Genomic DNA, 18,032 nt, shown 5'->3' with positions numbered 1-18,032 from the left:
GACACAGAAAATATCCCAGCAACAAACCATCTACAATTAGTTGTAAAGCTGAGTGGGATTTAATTTAAAACAAACAAACAAACAAACCGAAACCAAGAACAGACTAAGACAGGAAAACTAAAAATAAGGATGAGCGTTTCTTTCCCATCTGAGACCTTAGGAAAGTCATGTTTCTTCCACTGTGTGTATATAAGTGGGTATGATAGTGTGTATCTGTGATGAAATAAATGCCTCCTCAAAAGCACCTTCTTGCTCTAAATGCCATGGAACACTGGTGATGACACATAATCTCTCTTTGGCCGTCTCCCCACTAACTGTAAAATGAGATGAAGACCTACTTTCTTTTCCTTCCTTTACAGTAGAAACAGCAACAATGAAAACACTCTGAAATGTAGAACTACTAAGTCAAGGAGCAACAGCACATGGAATTCTATAAACCCTTTCCCCAAAGTGAGTACTCTCAAGAAAATAAATGGTGTCTAAAGTTAAATATTAGACTTGTTTTTAATGTAAAAATGCAGTAACTCAAGCTAGAAACTATTAGGATTTCCAAGTAATTATGAAGCAAGTTGTGCACAGCCTCAAAGCATACTGTCTGGTGAAGGAAACTGTCTGGTGAAGCATCATGGAAGTTCAAAGACTTGGAGGATGCATGTGCTTGTCTCATGTGGAAAAAATCAGACCCTTTCTTCCTCCCACCACAGCTGCTACCTCTGATATGACTAGCCATAAGACATTTCCAAGGTTGAATGGATCATTCACAGGGACAATCATTTTTCTTTTTTTGCCTAAAATAAACCACTCCACACATCCAAAACAGACTGCTACTTAGCTGTTAAGAACATTGAATGCATGAATTTTACAGCTTTGAGTACGGAAAATTTCTCAAAATGAGAGAACTTCATGTAGACACTTTTTTAAAAACACAGTTTAGTTAAAAAGTAGTCAGGAAGCTACAGTCTGGCAGGAACAGAGTGATTCCACACAGATCTAACTCATGTGACCAGAAACAAACTTCACTACATAATAAATACTTGAACCTAGGTTCTTTCAACTCTTAAATTCTCCAACAAGATATAACCCATGGGAAAAAAACAAAACAAAGTGACAATGATTTTTCTACATAATCTAGAATATATTGTCCTACTTTTACTAAAAAATTTTGGAAAAATCTTATTTTCTACATGAGTACCACTGCACTTTTACTTGATCTCTTAATTTTTATGTTATTTTACTGATATTTTGAATCCTAGAATTTAGTCAGTTGATTTACTATAGTTGATACAAGAAGTTTAATTGAATACAAACGTCCAAGTGGATGAAACATGCAATAGAACATCCATGGCCTTTAGAAGAAGAAGACTTGGTTTGAAAGGGAACCTCTTCATCAATTAGCTGTGTGACTACGTGCAAGACTCTTAATTTCCTCTTCCATAAAATGGAATCGGTTCTATCCCTTCTACAATGGATTCAGCATGTACAAAAGAATTAAATATGTCTAACATAGAAGCTTAAATAGTCTAAGTTCCTTTTAGTAGTCAAAGTATTCTTAATGTATTTGTTTCTATCACAAAATATATTCAGACATTACAACTGCACTAGCATTCTCCATGAGGCAGATAATTGTCTTGTATTTACTCATGAATGTCTCCCCCATAATCATATACATGGTACATGTGTACATGTTTTAAAACCATTTTAAATGCATAAATGGAATGACTGAAGAAGCTCATACAAAGCATCTAACTAGGAGGCCACCTTTTCAAGATTCCTGTCAAGATCCTTGACCTCCAGTGGCACTGATATCCACAATGCCAGCAATCTACAGAAGCAAAAGTATCACATTTTGTGCTGCCCACAGAGGAAAACCCAACAATGTAAAAGGACAGAGAGCAGCTGTAGACTGGAAGGAAAGTGAGACCCAGGCATTCTGGCAGTTCTGAGCTAGACAAGTTCCCACAGTACCAAAAACCCAAATCACCTCCACACCTTACTTCATCAAGAACAACCTCAAGCCTCCAACTAATGCTAATCTAGCATTATGCACATATAATTTACGCATATGTATATATGTATATACTTTTCCAGCCCAAAAAAAAAAACAGAAAAAGAAAAACCACAGAACAGGGAACCACTAGTCTTTGATGTGTATTATTAGGCCGTCCAAAGAAAAAGCTGTCAAATTCACAAAAAAGAAACAACTTCAGATACAGTTAAGGTGACACACAGACAAGAAATTTAATTCCCATAATATTTTTCAAAAATATTGCAAAGGTTTAGCTTAACTCATACCTGAGGAATAATCTTCTTTTTCTTATTATTTGCTGCATTGGGTCCAGAAAACAGCTTCTCCAGGGCAGCAAGAGCTGCACTTGCCTTTGCCACTTTTTTATTTGGACCCGCGCCTCTAAATTTCTGTCCATCTACTTCTACCTAAAATCAAGAACATCACTTTGCAATTATCCCACGCATTTCTCTGAGTAGTTTTAATTTAAATGAGTAACATGGAAAACACGAGAAGTCAAAAGTGCCAAAAGAACTGATAAGAGTCTAAAACTTTTTTTACATATCAACTGAAGTTATCCTAGTCTTGTGAGAGGAAAAATAAGGCTGGCATGTATCTAGGTACACACCTCCATTACAAAGCGCTTGTCATGGCTTCCACCAGTTTCTGAGATGAGTTCATATTTGAGACCTCTTCTTTTTTCATTGAGCTCCATTACAGGATTTTTGCCACTTGCTGTGAGAATAGGGCCCTGAGTTCTTACCTAAAAGAGAAAGGGAAGCTGGAGGTTCGGTCAAGTAAGATTTCAGAGTATAAAATTTCTTATTAATACAATTACACTCAGAAGAAAGCTCAAAAAAATTCTACTTTAAAACATTTAGGGGCTTTGTACACTAATTACAAAATAGCATCTTTAGGTGCAAAAACTCTACAAGTAGTAAATGCAGTCATCTGGACAACCTGCTTTCAAAAGAGACCTGACCTCATAGACCAGTTAGTATTCAAGATTAATGCAGCCTTGTTACTCTAAAGTGGTCCAGGGTCTGATGTGTGCTGTTCATGACACATTAAATGACTAACAAAGAGGAGAGAACAACATGGATTCACGTGATGCCTTGAGGGTTCATCATTTTTCATCTTCAAGGTTGTTTTTTAGTTGGTTGGTTTTTGTTTTTGCTTTGAGGGTCTTGCTGTGCAACTCAAGCTGTCCTGAAACTCAGAATCCTCCTGCTCTGCCTCCAAAGTATTGAGATTAGTGGTGTGTGTCACCATACCCAGCCAGAAGGGATCACTTAACAGTTTTCTGGGAAGTGGTATGTGAGCTTGGCCTTAAAAGGCTAAGTGCCAGAAACAAAAGTACAGACATGGACACCACCACAATCTCCATATACTCATGCAGCTACTATTAATACATCTCATACTACTCTCTCCCTTCACAGTTTCCTTTGAACTTAGTGTAAACTTCATAATTTACAAGGCCTTCCTTCTCTTGGTAAATGACCACCACTTATGCACGAGCCCTGCTCTCCACAACCAGATGCCACACCTGCCCTCCTCAGCATCCCAAGAGAGCCAGGTGTGTCTTCCTCAGGCTTCATCCTCCAGCAGTGTGCCCCCACAGCACTTCTCAAACATATACTTTCAACTCTGAGTCACTGTACCTCCTTTTTTTTTGACCCCATATGGTAATATTCATCATGTAAAATGTTCACACTGTAGTAACTGATTTTACACAACTGTGTGAGTGTGTGTGGCAGTGGCAGTCACAAGACTTCCTTGAGATTTCACACTATTATATTCACTTTGTATCTCAGTGCTTGTCACATTCAATTTGAAGTTGTTATAAACAAATCTTTTTGCTCTTCTTGCCTGGGAGCATCTTTAGGGCTGGACACAATGTCTGCAGCATCTAGAGCTAAGTAAGTACTGAAAGGGATTATGGACCAAAAAGAATTAGTCTATTAAGTCTTTACTACATACTTATTCTTATATGTGACAAAGTATAAAGACTCTTTTTTTTCCCAATATAAGCTCTTGTCATTATTTTAAAGACAAAAAATTTTCTTTACAAAGAATGTACTGAACAAGGACTTCATGAATTCCCCAATGTGTTACGTGTTCTCAGTACTTGACTTTTATTCCATCTTAGTATCTGTGGTGACTACTCACAGGACAGGATTCTTCAGATTCTGAGGTACATTCTGGGTCTGGTTATGCCCTCCTTCAGGGCTGAACCACCATACACATATCAATTTAGCACATATTTTAAATAATATCAAATTTCCTCCACTAGATATTTAAGCCTTTTGCTCTTCAGTTATTGTTGTTACTGTTGATGCATTGTAATTGTGATACACCAAAAGCAGCTTCCATGGCCAACAATAGGGAAATACTAGTTTAAATTAGTGTATATTCATGTGCTGTACAATCTACAGATATGTTGACAGGTATTTTTGAAGTAAAAGAAAATCAAGATGTAAAACTGCACTAAAATATGGCTGCTCTCATTAAAGCATTCATGAAATAAATTTGGATAAAAATAAAGCTAAATATTACTAATGCCTGCCTCTACAATGCACAGGCTTGTGTATGCTTTTAAATTTTTTATTTATTCTTTTCCACATCTCTCAAATTTACTCCTATATGTTATTTTTTTCTAGGGAAAAACATATGTAAGTATACCTCTAAGGTACTGGAGGTTTCAGTTGTAGAATTTCCAGTATTATTGCTTGAGTTTGAAGACACTGTTTCATTTTTGCTTTCATTATCTGATTTCTCATCAGAACTCATACATTCAATATCTGCATCAAAGCCTGTTGGGTAGCCCATTGCTTGTAAAACCTGTGAAAATTACATTAAGGTGCAGTTTTGTTCAGACATCAGAGATCACAGAAAATAGATGAAACATTGAGAACAAAAGTTTCAAACTTACGACATTTAGATTCATAAAACACCTTTTAGGTGCTAAATCTATAAACCCTTGGTTAAAAAAGGTATACCTATCAGGGTAGCACTGAAGGAAAAGTTGGAGAAATCTCTTAAGAGTAATCAGGTTAAAATAGGATGACAGGGGAAGATAAAGGAGAATGCTGGAGGGTGTGAATTTAATTGTAATATATTGTAAGAACTTTCATGAATGTCACAATGCACCCTCAGCGCAACAATTTAAAAAAAATAAACACAAAAAAGGAGGTTAAAAAATAGGATGACAGAAATGTAAAACTGAGGTTGCTCCTAATTCATTTAATTTAAAGGTGAAAGGAAGAGAAAATAAATAGCACAGTCAGGTTTCATCAATGGGATAAGGAGAAAAGTCAAAAAGTACACTGAAAAAAAAAAAAAAACCATAGTGGACTAAGAAAGGAAAAGATCTGAGAGTATAATCATATAGTTCTCTTTTGGTCCTTGTTTTTCCAATCTCCAAAACAGGAACACTGGATTAGTCGACCTCTAATCCATGAGGGGAAATTGGCCCAGAAAGGGAATCAAGAACTATTTTACCTTTGAACCAATTTGCCTGTTAATTTCAAAAAACAGCATCTACAGTTATCTACTTAGCGGCATTGCTTTCATTTTAAACCATAACTGAGACTTGAAAGAAAAGATATGGTCTTTAGGTTTATTCCCCCTCACTTATACTAAGTGAGCCAGGAACAACTTCCAGCTTCTATTTCCATCTCTCCATCTCAAGGCGTGAGTGCCTTCTGGCCACCTCCAAAGCTCAAACTTCTTACATTTCCATTCAATGCCTGGGTTCTCTCATACTTTTCTGAAATAAAATTTTGAGAAGTATGTTTGTGACTGTGCCCATGTGCATGCATGCACATGTGTATCTTTAATACCTCCTTCTAGGTTGTACTACTTTTTACATTGTAAGAGAACATATTCATGGGTGTCTCTTTCAAAGTAAGTTGATATTGCTTTGTCAGTAACTAATTAAAGCTTTTTATTTTTTTTATTCTATATTGGGGTAGTAGAGATTCAAATCAGGGCCTCACCATGTTACAGACATGGTCAACCCTGAGGTACACCCCCACCTTTTAAAGCAAAATATCAGAGAACATAGGGATATAGTACTGAAGATTCCTGTATTTGTTTCAGCTTTTAACTACTCTTAGTTGTTAGAGTACAAAAGCAATGTCATAGCCAGGTACAGTGGCTCACACCTGTCATACTCAAAAAGAGGAGAACAGGAGGACCTTGCTTCAAGGCCAGTCCAGGCAAAAAATTGGCGAGACTCCATCCCAACAACTAAGCCAGGCATGGTGGTATGCATCTGTAATCCCTATTACAGAAAGGCATAGTTAAGAAGATCGTGGTCCAAGGCTGGCCCTGGGCAAAATGTGAAACCCTATCCAGAAAATAACCAAAGCAAAAAAGGGGAAGGAGAGGAACACATGAGGGTAGGGCTCAAGTGGTAGAGCACTATCCTAGCAAGCTGGAGACCCTAAATTCAATCCCAGTACTGCCACAAAAAAATTAACTCATGTCCTATTTCTTTATTATACCAACTGTACTTAATAGCAGTTTCAAAAAAAAAAACTGTTACAGTAGACACATGAATAAGAAACTAGCCTTTGTAAACAATGGTATCACGTATAAAGGACTTTGCCAATATAAACAAAACAGTATTACTCTAAACAAAAAATAAGACCTAAGAGGAACTCTCTATTAAGAGAGCTGGAAATCAATTCATCCAATTCATGTATACAGAACTTGCCATTCTTTTTTTTTTTCTTTTTTTGTAATTTTATTAACATATAATGGTTGTACAGGAAGGATACATTGTGATATTTATATTTGTGCTTACATTATATCTTTGTTGAATTTACCCTCCATTGTTCTCCTTCTTCTCCCCTTCCCCCTTCTTAGAACAATTTCAACAGGTTTCATACTTCTATTTTCATATATGGATACAAAATACATACACCATATATATCCTCATCCCCCCTTTCCTTCCCACTGGAACCAACCCCCAGAAAAGACTTCTTTTTCCCTTTTGCCCTTCATTTTTTTAAGTGTACATTAACAATCCAAGAGGGATTTGCCTTGGTACTTCAGGTCTGTATTATATCATGCTTTAATCAAATTAACCTCCCCCATTACTTATTCTCTATCACTATGTTCCCCTAATATTCAACAGCTTAATGTACAGTACATTATATTCATATATAGATGGGTTGTTTCAGTATTTTTCATTCTCTAACATTTTTTTTATCCCTCCTGCCTTCCATGATCCTCTCAGATGGACTGATTAATACAATTTTCAGAACTTGCCATTCTTATCATAAATAAACTCCTTGTGTTTATCTGGGAGTAGTCAAGAACCCTTTTTTTTTTAACATCTTAAGTTCTAAAAAGTATTCAGGTAGTACTTCACACTAAGTAAACTAAAATCATTTGGTTGTATCATAATCAATATTTTATAAAGAAAACACCTCTTCTGCTGAGTTCTGCATATATGCTCTCCCTGAGAAACCTCATCTCAGACAAGAGCCATCAATCCAAAATTAACAAAGATAATGCAGGCTTCAAATCAAAAGCCAAGCATCACAAATAAATTTGATTTCCTTATTTCAATAAAAAGTATAGGCATGGGCTGAAGTTGTAGTTCAGTGGCAGAGCACTTGCCTAGCATATGCTGGGTTGGATCCTCAGCACAGCAAAATGAAACAACAACAAAAAAAGTTAAGACATGCAGGGATTCCCAATTTAACATAGTCTAATATAAATTATTTAATACCACTTTTCTCTGCCATTTTCTCACATGTCAGAGCCATTTACTTATTTGTTTGTATACCAACATATTGCAGTACATTTACAAATAGTTTATATAGCTGACAGAGTATCTGTCAAGGAATACAGTGTCCATTTTCAATGCAAATAGCTCATAACTATTTCAAAATAACTAGCAAAAAATTTTTAAATCAAGTCATTTTCCATGAACATACATTCTCAGAGTAGTCACTTGTATGGACTACATGAGTGAAGAATTATCAGACTTCTAGAACTAATAAATCTTATTTTTTTTCTTTTTCTTGTTTTTTTTTTTTTTTGGTGGAGTTTGAACTCAAGGCCTCATGCCAAGTGCTCTACCACTTGAGCCACACCTCTAGTCCAACAAAACTCATCTTCACCAACTCTAGACAGGATTCTCTGAGTCACTTTTACAACTAGTCCTCCTTCTTAGTTGTCCTGAAGAGCCCAGTTGTAGCAAGGCTCCACCTAGGTTGGGTTAGCCAGAATCCTCCACCCTCACTATTTGATCAAATCTCCTGATCCCCCACAACCAGGTGATGTCTGATCACCTTGGCCTGCCTTCACTAAGAATCCTAAGTCTGTTTAGCCAGAAATCCTTACCCATGTTGTTTTCTTTTAGTAATTTTCCATCCCCTGATCTCTTCCCATTCTTTGGCTATAAATCCCCACTTGTCCATGTTTTATTCAGAATTGAACCCAGTTCTACACTAAGGTCTTTTTTGCTTAGTGCAATAGTTCCTGAGTAATATCTATTTTTATCTCTTTAACAACTGTCCTGCTCTGCTTTTCTTTGACAGAACCAAGGTTTGCTGGAAATCACTATTAAATGTCTGGGAAACAAATTCAAACCTAATAAATACATCAATTGAGCTTAAAAATCACAAGATAATTCATGGAAATAAGGTGACTAAGAAATAAGCTGCATATATAAGCTCATTCCTTTTTTCCTGGATGAAAGCTGAGTCTGAGAAAGGTTAAGTCTGAGAAAGATGATAGCCTCAAAGACTAAGGGTCAACAGTGAAAAGAAAATACATGGAACTCTACACATGGCTTTCCACTCAAAAGAAAGTAATATTCATAGCTTCTGTAGGATGGACATCTGGTATCAGGTTCTTGGGATATATGTTGGCTCTAAATGCCTCTTAAAAGAGCTTTTACTCCTTGTCCCCTTCTATCTAACCTCCCCCCCATCCCAAAGTAACTAAGGTTCTTTTCATGGAATGTGACTTATTTCACATGTCCCTAAAGATGCCCTTTGTGAGGGGCTTCTAGGATAAAGTACTGGAAGAGCAAAGACTGGCCATTAACTTCCATCACCCTGGGGAGTGCTTGCTGCTGGTTACTCAAGTCACACTCATGTAGCAGGAACAAATTCTTTCAGAATCTTGTGTTTGATTCTCCAGTGTGCTTTGTCTTAACAGGTTCAGCTCTACCAAGCTATTGAGTAAGAACTGTGAGAAATTTTATCTAGAGGACCTACTTACATAAACATATTAGATCTAAAACTCTCTTTTGAATTCATTTACAAAAGGAACCTATAACATGTGGTTATAACCTTTATAGATGGCAATTTGACAATACAGGCCTGGAATATAATAATATTCCCAATACACAAACTAATGAATCATTCAAATCTGCTTTCCTTTTGGCCTAGTAATATATCTAAAAATATATCTTCAGAATATATCTTAAGGGACAATCAGACAAGTTCAAAAGATGTAATGCAATAAACTGGAAGCATTTGAATCTAAAACAATTAGTTACTTTATGGTAACTTAATAAAAATGAACTATTTTACCATCAGTAAAAATGAGAGCAATGTTTGTGATAACTATGAAAAAATTATAATCTATTTTTAGATGAAGAAAGAAAGTATGAATCAATTTTAAGTATGTGTATTTTTATACACGTGTAAGTCAACCATGGGGACCACGTTGTTTTGAGAATTCATAATTTTCTAGCTTCAAAAACTAATGCAATATATATACCACCTATTTGCCAAATCCCCATGAATTCTCAGGTGTTACTCCATGTTTATATATAGAAAACATTCACATTAATGGAATAATAAAGACCAAAAATAGCCCTACATCAATTCAGCTCAGGTTTTGCCATGATGAGGGCAAATCACAAGTTTGTACCAAATATAGGGAAATGCTTTTCATTTTTCAGTCATCTTGGATTTTGGAATTGCAAGTTTAAAGAAGAATAAATGAGTAGGGATATGGCTCAGGGGTACAGTACTTACGTAGCATGCACAAGGCCCTAGGTTTGCTACCTAGCATCACAAAAATAATCAATCAATCAACAAATAAATAACACAAGCTTGGAAACATACATAACAAAATATATATTTAATGTAAAATAACAGTTATTATTTCTAGGTGTTGGGATTATGGATTTTTTTCCTCATTTTCTAAACCATTTATAGCAAACACACCTTATACATTTACAATAAGAAAAAGAAAATGAGACATACAATAAAAACCTTGTGAAAACTTTATAAAGAACTGTTTGCTTCAACATAGAAAGCAAGTTTTGGAATACAGCTACCCAGTATATGAGACTGGAGACCCAGAAAAGACTATAGGTTTCTTCTGACAAACATCAGTAATAAGGCCTTCAAATCACATAGCCAATTAATCACCTTAAGCCAAATACATAAAGTACCAAAGAAGAGATCTTCACATCTTTAGAACTGACTTTGATGCTTCATTTATTCTTCCTGAGTGGATCAAAAGTTCAGTTTATCCCATGTTCTAAAAGGTCAAATTTCAATACTTTGCATATTTCAGATTTATTAATCAACTGCACATTCCACCCAAAGTACAACCCAAGACAAAAAAAAAAAAAGGCCATCTACCTCCACATAAGTCACAAGAGACTATTAACTCTTTCCTCACATTCAATGTCATTCAGATTGTAAGTAATATCTACATTCCAGATGTGTGCCAGGGAGTTTAATCCCAAATTTATAAGCCCCTCTATGTTTACAAAAAGTTCCACTAAACAAAAAAAAATTATATTATATAAACATACCACTATAATAAAAACAGTATGTTATTCATCACATGGAAAAATCTGTCATTGTACTACTAAAAAAAAACCTGCAAATTTTACTAACTGCAAGTTACTATGAGCTCACAAGCTCATAGTAAAAGTTATAGGAAACAACTCACCAAATATATCACTGAATCATATATGCCTTTGAAGAACATCACTGGTATTCTTTTTTGTGAAGATCTACCCAAGGAGAAATGCTTGCCTGATCTTTATACCAAAACATCTGTGAATCTCATAAATCAACTAGCTATTCTTATGTCAGAGAGTTGTATATTTCATAAGCTTCTTGTGTCGTTTGCTACAGAATTTAGCTGTAAATCTGCAACTCATTCTCAAAGTACAGTATAGCTCAATTATTAAACAACATTTTTATTAGCCTTACTCCTGGATTCACTTTTCTGCTTCGTTTTGAACTCTTATTTTCATCATACTTAAGACACTCCTTCTATAAACAAGGAATATAATATACTGTTTGGTATTTTTACCAATTTTGTTACTATTGTTCTAATCACTATCTGACACATTAGGTATTTGTTTGTTTATGTGTTTCTGTCTCTCTATCATATTCACACTAGAATGTAAACTTCATCAGTAGGGACTTTACTTTGCTTACTGTTCTACCCCTACTATCTAGGATAGTGTTTGTGTTAATAATACTTACAAATAGAATGATGTGAAAACCAAGATCAATTTTATTTTATACCATACTGCTACCTGACAGAAATTTTGGCATTTAATCTGCAAATGTACTTTATAGAGATATTCCACTATTTGGGAATTTTCTATAAATTTGCATGCATGACTGACTGAACCAATACTGAATGTTACTCCAAATGGAAATTATAGATTCACAAAGGTATCAGTCACAAAGATACCATGCACAAACACAAAAATCAAACTTGTTTATGACAGAAAAAAATCTAGAAATGAAAATATATCCAATGATAAGGAAAAGTTTAAACAGGTAACAGAACACCCAGATCATATTCATCACAAAGTCATTAAAAATTACTTACAAATAATGGAAAAAAACTAATGAAATATTAACTGAAAAACTAGATCATGGAAATTACATGTACACTTTGAGCCCAACTTGAAAAAAGAAAGAAAATTAGAAAAAATACCAGATATAAATATTAATGACCTTTGCCTTAGAAATACGGAGCTGCTATATTTTTATATGCTTTTTTTTGTATTTTCTAAATTTCATAAAATCAACACAACTGCACAACAAAAAAAGAATAATTCTGTGATACAAAAGTGACGAAAGTCTCTACATTATGGTCATTCAAATCTCGAAAATACTATTAATTTACTACAGGAAAAAAAGCACTATCTGTAATGGAAAACAATGCATTTGATAAACAAAAAAAAAATACTGTACCTTCACTGCTACGTGAAGTTTGGCTGTTTTCTTGGATGGTCCTGAGGCTTCATATGTTGTGCCATCCACATCTACAGACATTGTGAAGACTGGGGCATGGACAGGGCCAGACTGAGACAAAAGCTTGTACTGAAGCCCAGGCCTGATCTGATTTAGCCTCATTAGTGCATTCATGAGATCTATTGCTTTACTATCCAGAACTGTTGAAGAAAGATGAGATCAAAAACTAAAAAGAAAGCCATTTTCTTTCAATCAATACATTTATAGGCTCCTAATTAACCAGTATAAATTTATCATTTTTAAAAATGGAAAATCTCAAAACACACATATAAATTAACTTCATAAGTAGTTCTAAAATTACTTTTATGCTAATATATTGGAAAATAATGCATTAATATATCAATAAATTACTTTTCAATTAATTTTCATTTGTATTAATGTATTCAATGAAGTTTAAAAACACAAGAAAGGTGGTTGTTCAATTTTCAATTTCTCAGTTAACAGGTATTCTTAAAACTCAAATATAAGTCAAATTCATTTTTTTATTTTGCTATTTGAGGCAACAGCCTCTCTAGTTCACATTAAGAATGAAGATTTTTACATACTTTTCCTTAAATTTCGTTTCATCTTCTTATTGGGATCTTTATCATCTCCTAATCCATCTTCAAATGGCCTTTTTATAGCTGAAGACCCAGCACCTAAAAAATTATGAGAGCTTCATTGTCAGTCAAAATAATGATCCCACCTACTCAAAAATCTCAAGAATCACAACAAAAATTGCACTGATTAAACTATATTTATAATCTAGAAACACAAAATGTTCTTCTTGAAAGAATTTAACATTATGACATTTTCATAAATATTTACTTTCCCATTTATTCATTTATACACACAAAGATGTGCACATATGCTATGGCCTAAATGTTTCTAGCCTTCCAAGATTCATACTCTGAAACTTAATCCCTCCATGCAACAGTGTTGTGGGGAGAAATGTAGGAAATAATTAGGACATTAGGACACAGCCCTCACAAATGGGATTAATGTGCTTGCAAAAAGAGGCCGAAGAGAGTCTGTGTATTCCACCATGTGAAGATACCTAACAGATACCATTTGTAAAGAATGGACCCTTGTCAGCCAGGAAATCTGCTGGATCTTTGACCTACTGCCAGCCTGCAAAACTGTGAGCAATAAATTTCTGTCCCTTATAAATTACCCAGTCTAAGGTGTTTCATTACAGCAGTCAAACAGACTAAAATAGCTTATATTAAAAGTAGTTACCTCTGGTTGAATTCACTTTTACTTATATCTTCCCAAAGTTTCTAAAATTTACTATTTATTACTTGTATAAATTTTAAGTCAGTATGTTAAATCTTAAGATCCTAGAAATCTGATAATTAAACTATAAAATAGTCTGTCTCTTCAAATCTTTGGGGGGGGGGGCAGGGATTTGAACTCAGGGCCCTGCACTTGCTGGCAGGTGCTTTATTACTTTGAGCTATGCCCCCAGCCCTACCTCTGCAAATCTTATTTAAGACTTTCTTTATAATTCTCTTCCTCCATGAAGCCTTTATCTCATATCAACTTTCTAAAAGTTTCTATGGTATATATACATTCTTGTATGTCCTCAGTGCTCTATGAAGTTCAAAGATATTTTCACTTTATCTTTTATCTATGTATTTTAACAAAAGACTTAGAAACAATATAATGGGAAAAAAAAAACTTACTGAATTTAATCAATTTCTTGGATAAAGCAGCAAGTTAATAATGCTGTCAAGCTTTGTGTTCAATTAAAAAAAGTTTTTTAGAAAAAAAGCTCATCAATCTGTCCAAGAACATTAAAGAATTGTCTGCCTTCCAAAGGCCACATGTTTTCTCTCATATGTGGAAGATAGACCCAAAAGATAAACATACACAAAAACAAGCATTATCATATACAAACTTATATGCAGAACATGTTTGTAATAGTGGAACTACCCTACGGAACTCAGGGGAGGAGGAAGAGGAAAAGGAAAAGAGAATGACAGAGCTTCAAAAATATCAAAATACATAACATCTGTGCAGATAGAGGATGTAGCAACATATATTGAAAGCTACTGAATAATGGGGGATGAGAGGGAAGGGGTAGTGGAGAGTAATGGAAGGGGTTGACTGACCAAAGTGAAGTATACTCACAGCAGGGATACACTGAGAAACCCCTCTGAACATTTAGTTATTAATAACAAAAGACAGGACTGTAAAATAGGTACAGTGTATGTTTTGGGGGGGTACTTGTGGGAGGAGGGTAGGTGAACAAAGAGATGAAGGTGAGGGAATATGGTTGATGGGTTTCATATACGTATGTGAAATAGGACGATGAAACCCACTTACAATTGCATTAAGTGGAAGGGAGTTGTGGGGGAAGATTGGGGGGGAGATGGCAGGGGGTGATCTAACCAATGTACAATGCAAGCCTATTCAGAACTGTCACAATGAATCACCCCTGTACAATGAATATATCCAAATAAAAAATTTTTAAAAAAAGAAATTGTCTTCAACTTAAAAGTTAGTTGTAGTTGTTTTTTACCTAGGAAGGCTACGCTTGAGAGATGCATGTCAAAAGATTTTCAGGTACTTCTAGTGAAAATCTGTAATAATATTGAGGTTATGCATTTTCTGGTCACCAAGATTTACTGTGCCTTGGGGTAAATACCGACTTTGGCATTTGTTTGGGTCAATATTTACCACTCAGGTCAATTTATCTTGATGCTCTCTTAACAGAAGGCAATATTTGCTTAGGATTGTGTTTCTTATGCATTACATAAAAGTATGAGTGTGCCAGTTTCCCAGAATGCAGTCTTTAAGAGATAAAATTTAAAAATAAACTGCAACTATTCACTCTTCCACAGGTTAAGTTACATTAAAAGCAACTCCCTGACTGACTGGAAATCACAAGCTGGTTAAATACACAGATTAGTCTCTAAATCTGACAGCTATGTAAATAGAGCTATGGATTAAGCTTCATTTTATCATTCCAGTCAATGGAAAAGGACTGAATTAATCCCAAACATGCTAGACAGAAAGAAGCCAGTCACAAAAGATTAAACTTAATTTCCAGAACGTTCAAGGCAAATAAAATAAAATTATTTGGGAAAGCATACAGGTGGGAAAGGTATAAAGAAAATCTAGGAAAGGAGTCAAAAAGTCAGGACTGGGCATTCACATGGCAAGAAAGGCAAGGGGTAGAATAAGTGGGTGGCTTCTGAAGCACTGATAATGTTCTGTTTCCTAACCATGGTTAAGTAATTGCATGGATTTTTTTAAGGTAATTTCTAACTGATGTTTTTCATATGCTGAATCTCATAGTAAAATTAATACAGGAGGAAAAAAATGTGCTCATCTGTTTTTTGCTCATCTTGAAAAAGTTGCTGCTGGATAAGACTAGGACTGAGAACCAACCACTGAATGTGATGATAATAGGACGGTCATAGTTAATTCTTTGGTAGAGTGGTAAGGAAGAAAGATTGATTAGAACGTATTCAAAAGAAGAATAGAAAGCTAGGGAAAGGGGAGAAAAAGGAACAGTTTACTCTTTCAAAAGTCCTACTCTAAAGGAGAGCTGAGAAATGGGACTTCATTGGAGGAGCTATAGAATAAAGAGTGAATTTGCTTTGGTTTTGCTTTCAAACAGGGAATGCTATCAAAAAAAAATCTTTATACTGATGAAAATAACTCAGTAGATGGGAAGAAACTGATGTTAGTAAGAGGAGAAATAACTGCTAGAATAATGTCCACTGGTAGGCAAGAGGAGATTGATATATTAGACAAGTAGAAAGGGGGTAGTCTCAATATAAGAGGCTAGACAGTCTATCCATAGGCAAGGAAGGGAAAGAAAAGAGATGCGCAGCTGCAGTTAGGTGGCAGACAGAGTGGCGAGAATATGTGGACGTTATCTTCAGATTACTAGTAATTTGAGAAAAGAGAAACAAGCAAGATTATCAGATGAGACGAGGAGTGACGGAGGAGATGTGAAATGGGATATGTTAAAGAGTCATCTAGGAAAACTGGAGAACTCTCATAACCTATAGAGAATTGCCAGACAACACAAATAGTCCGGGAACTATCTGTCATAAACTTAAAGGGAGATGGGATCTGTCATAAACTTAAAGGGAGAATGTTAAGATGATTGTGTTTTTTCCCAAAAAACGTTCAGCAACCCAGTAAAGGTGGATTTCAACCAGTTAGAATATTGTCAGGAGGAGAGGATCTTGGAAGTAAAGGTATATGCCAGAGAGACAAGAAGGATAAATAAAAAGAGAAGTGAGACCAGGAAGGACTATGCAAAGGTAACAAAATCAATGGTGAATTCAAGGAATAAGAGTACTAGACAAAGTGGTAATAAGAGTGAGCTGTAAATTGGGGCTCTTAAATATACGGGTACTGACTGTTACTGCTGAAGACAAGGTCTAGGGCATGACAAGGTCTAGGGCATGGTCCATAGAATCTGTAGCTAAGGTAAGGTAGATGATAATATAGCTGTGGGAGGAAAAGGAAAGGACTTGGGATATCAGAGTTTTGGCGGGGGGGAGGGAATCATCTGAATGAATACTGAAATCATCAAGAATTATAGAAAAAAGTTTGTATGTTAATATCAGGAAGCTAGGTTTTAAAAGCATTATTACTGTCAGTAACAGTGACAATGTCTCCTCCTAGCTTTTCATTTCCTTTAATCAGTAAACAAAATCTGGCCAAGACAGTCAATGAGTTGATCACTAATAAGAACAAATGATAGCAAGATGATGTCACTGATTATAGAAGCCAAGAAAGCCAGGAAGAAAAAGTGTGAAGGAGATTATTTTATACCCTAGCACAAAATAGACAAGTATCTTGCTCGGGTTATGAAGCAAGAAAGTAACAGGGCTAAAACAGGAACACCAGTACTCTGGTTCTATTTTATGTTCTAATTTGACAGATCAATAGTTTCCAAACTTTGGAGAAAGATCTTTGAAGTTATAAATAAATAAATATAAATGAATAAATACCTGAGTCACTTAAATGCAAATGTACTTTTACTATGTAATGGAGGGGAAAGTGCTGTGAATTCAGGGATTGAAATAAAATTTTCTGTTACTAATTAGAAGAAAAAGTATATATATTTAAATTTTTTATTCAATCATTTAATTCAGATTGTTTGCTGTCACACAGATATGTAAGTCCCATTCAGTAATTTCACCACCAATGAGTGAACACCCTCCAGAAAATAACTGTATTCCTTCCACAAGTTGTACTGAGCACTGTTTTACAATGACATGATAGAATCTGGAGGATTCCTTCTCCTGAGGAGTCCACAATGTAAGAGAGTGACGCTTACACTTTTTAACTCAGAACCACTTTAAATTCTTAAAAAATTGTTGAAAACTCAAAGACCTTTGCTTTGTGAATAGTCTCTATTAACATAACATGTAGTATAATAGACATTGTGACAAAAATTGTTAAACATGGGCTGCGTGCATGGCTCAAGTGCTGTCTGCTTAACAAGTGTAAGGCCCTGAGTTCAAATGCCAGTATGGTCAAAAAATAAATAAATAAATGTTAAAACACAAGAATATACAATTAGCAATCACAGCAAAAATTCACCATATATTATGTCAGTCTCCAGAAAACTGTATACTAATAAAAGAGTATAAAAGAGTACACACACACACACACACACACACACACACACACACACGAAGCCTTAATATTATGAAACAGGTTTTTTGCTTTGTTTTTGAATTTTTTTTGAAACAGGGTCATGCTATGGAGCCCAGGCTGCCCTCAAACTTGCAATCCTCCTGTTTCAG

The 18,032-nt window shown here is 35.1% G+C and overlaps 1 protein-coding gene across 9 annotated transcripts in view; it reads right to left on the bottom strand.

Moving 5' to 3' along the window:
- The window catches only part of Strbp (spermatid perinuclear RNA binding protein), a 131,006-nt gene that overhangs the window by 20,935 nt on the left and 92,039 nt on the right, over positions 1 to 18,032 (bottom strand). For all 9 annotated transcript variants that reach the window (XR_012440321.1, XR_012440322.1, XM_074051061.1 and 6 more), the window contains 5 exons: positions 12,819 to 12,911; positions 12,214 to 12,413; positions 4,688 to 4,846; positions 2,634 to 2,768; positions 2,293 to 2,433 (listed from right to left, as the gene is read on the bottom strand). Coding sequence is in view for 7 of the 9 variants with exons in the window: in XM_074051061.1 (XP_073907162.1) it covers positions 2,293 to 2,433; positions 2,634 to 2,768; positions 4,688 to 4,846; positions 12,214 to 12,413; positions 12,819 to 12,911 (728 nt within the window). In the remaining 2 variants the exon portion in view is untranslated. The remainder of the gene's footprint in view (positions 1 to 2,292; positions 2,434 to 2,633; positions 2,769 to 4,687; positions 4,847 to 12,213; positions 12,414 to 12,818; positions 12,912 to 18,032) is intronic.

This window comes from Castor canadensis, chromosome 13, assembly GCF_047511655.1.
Source record: "Castor canadensis chromosome 13, mCasCan1.hap1v2, whole genome shotgun sequence".
Classification (NCBI taxonomy): domain Eukaryota; kingdom Metazoa; phylum Chordata; class Mammalia; order Rodentia; family Castoridae; genus Castor; species Castor canadensis.
The sequence above is the reverse complement of the archived record's forward strand: the minus strand, read 5'-3'. Positions and strand labels throughout refer to the sequence as shown.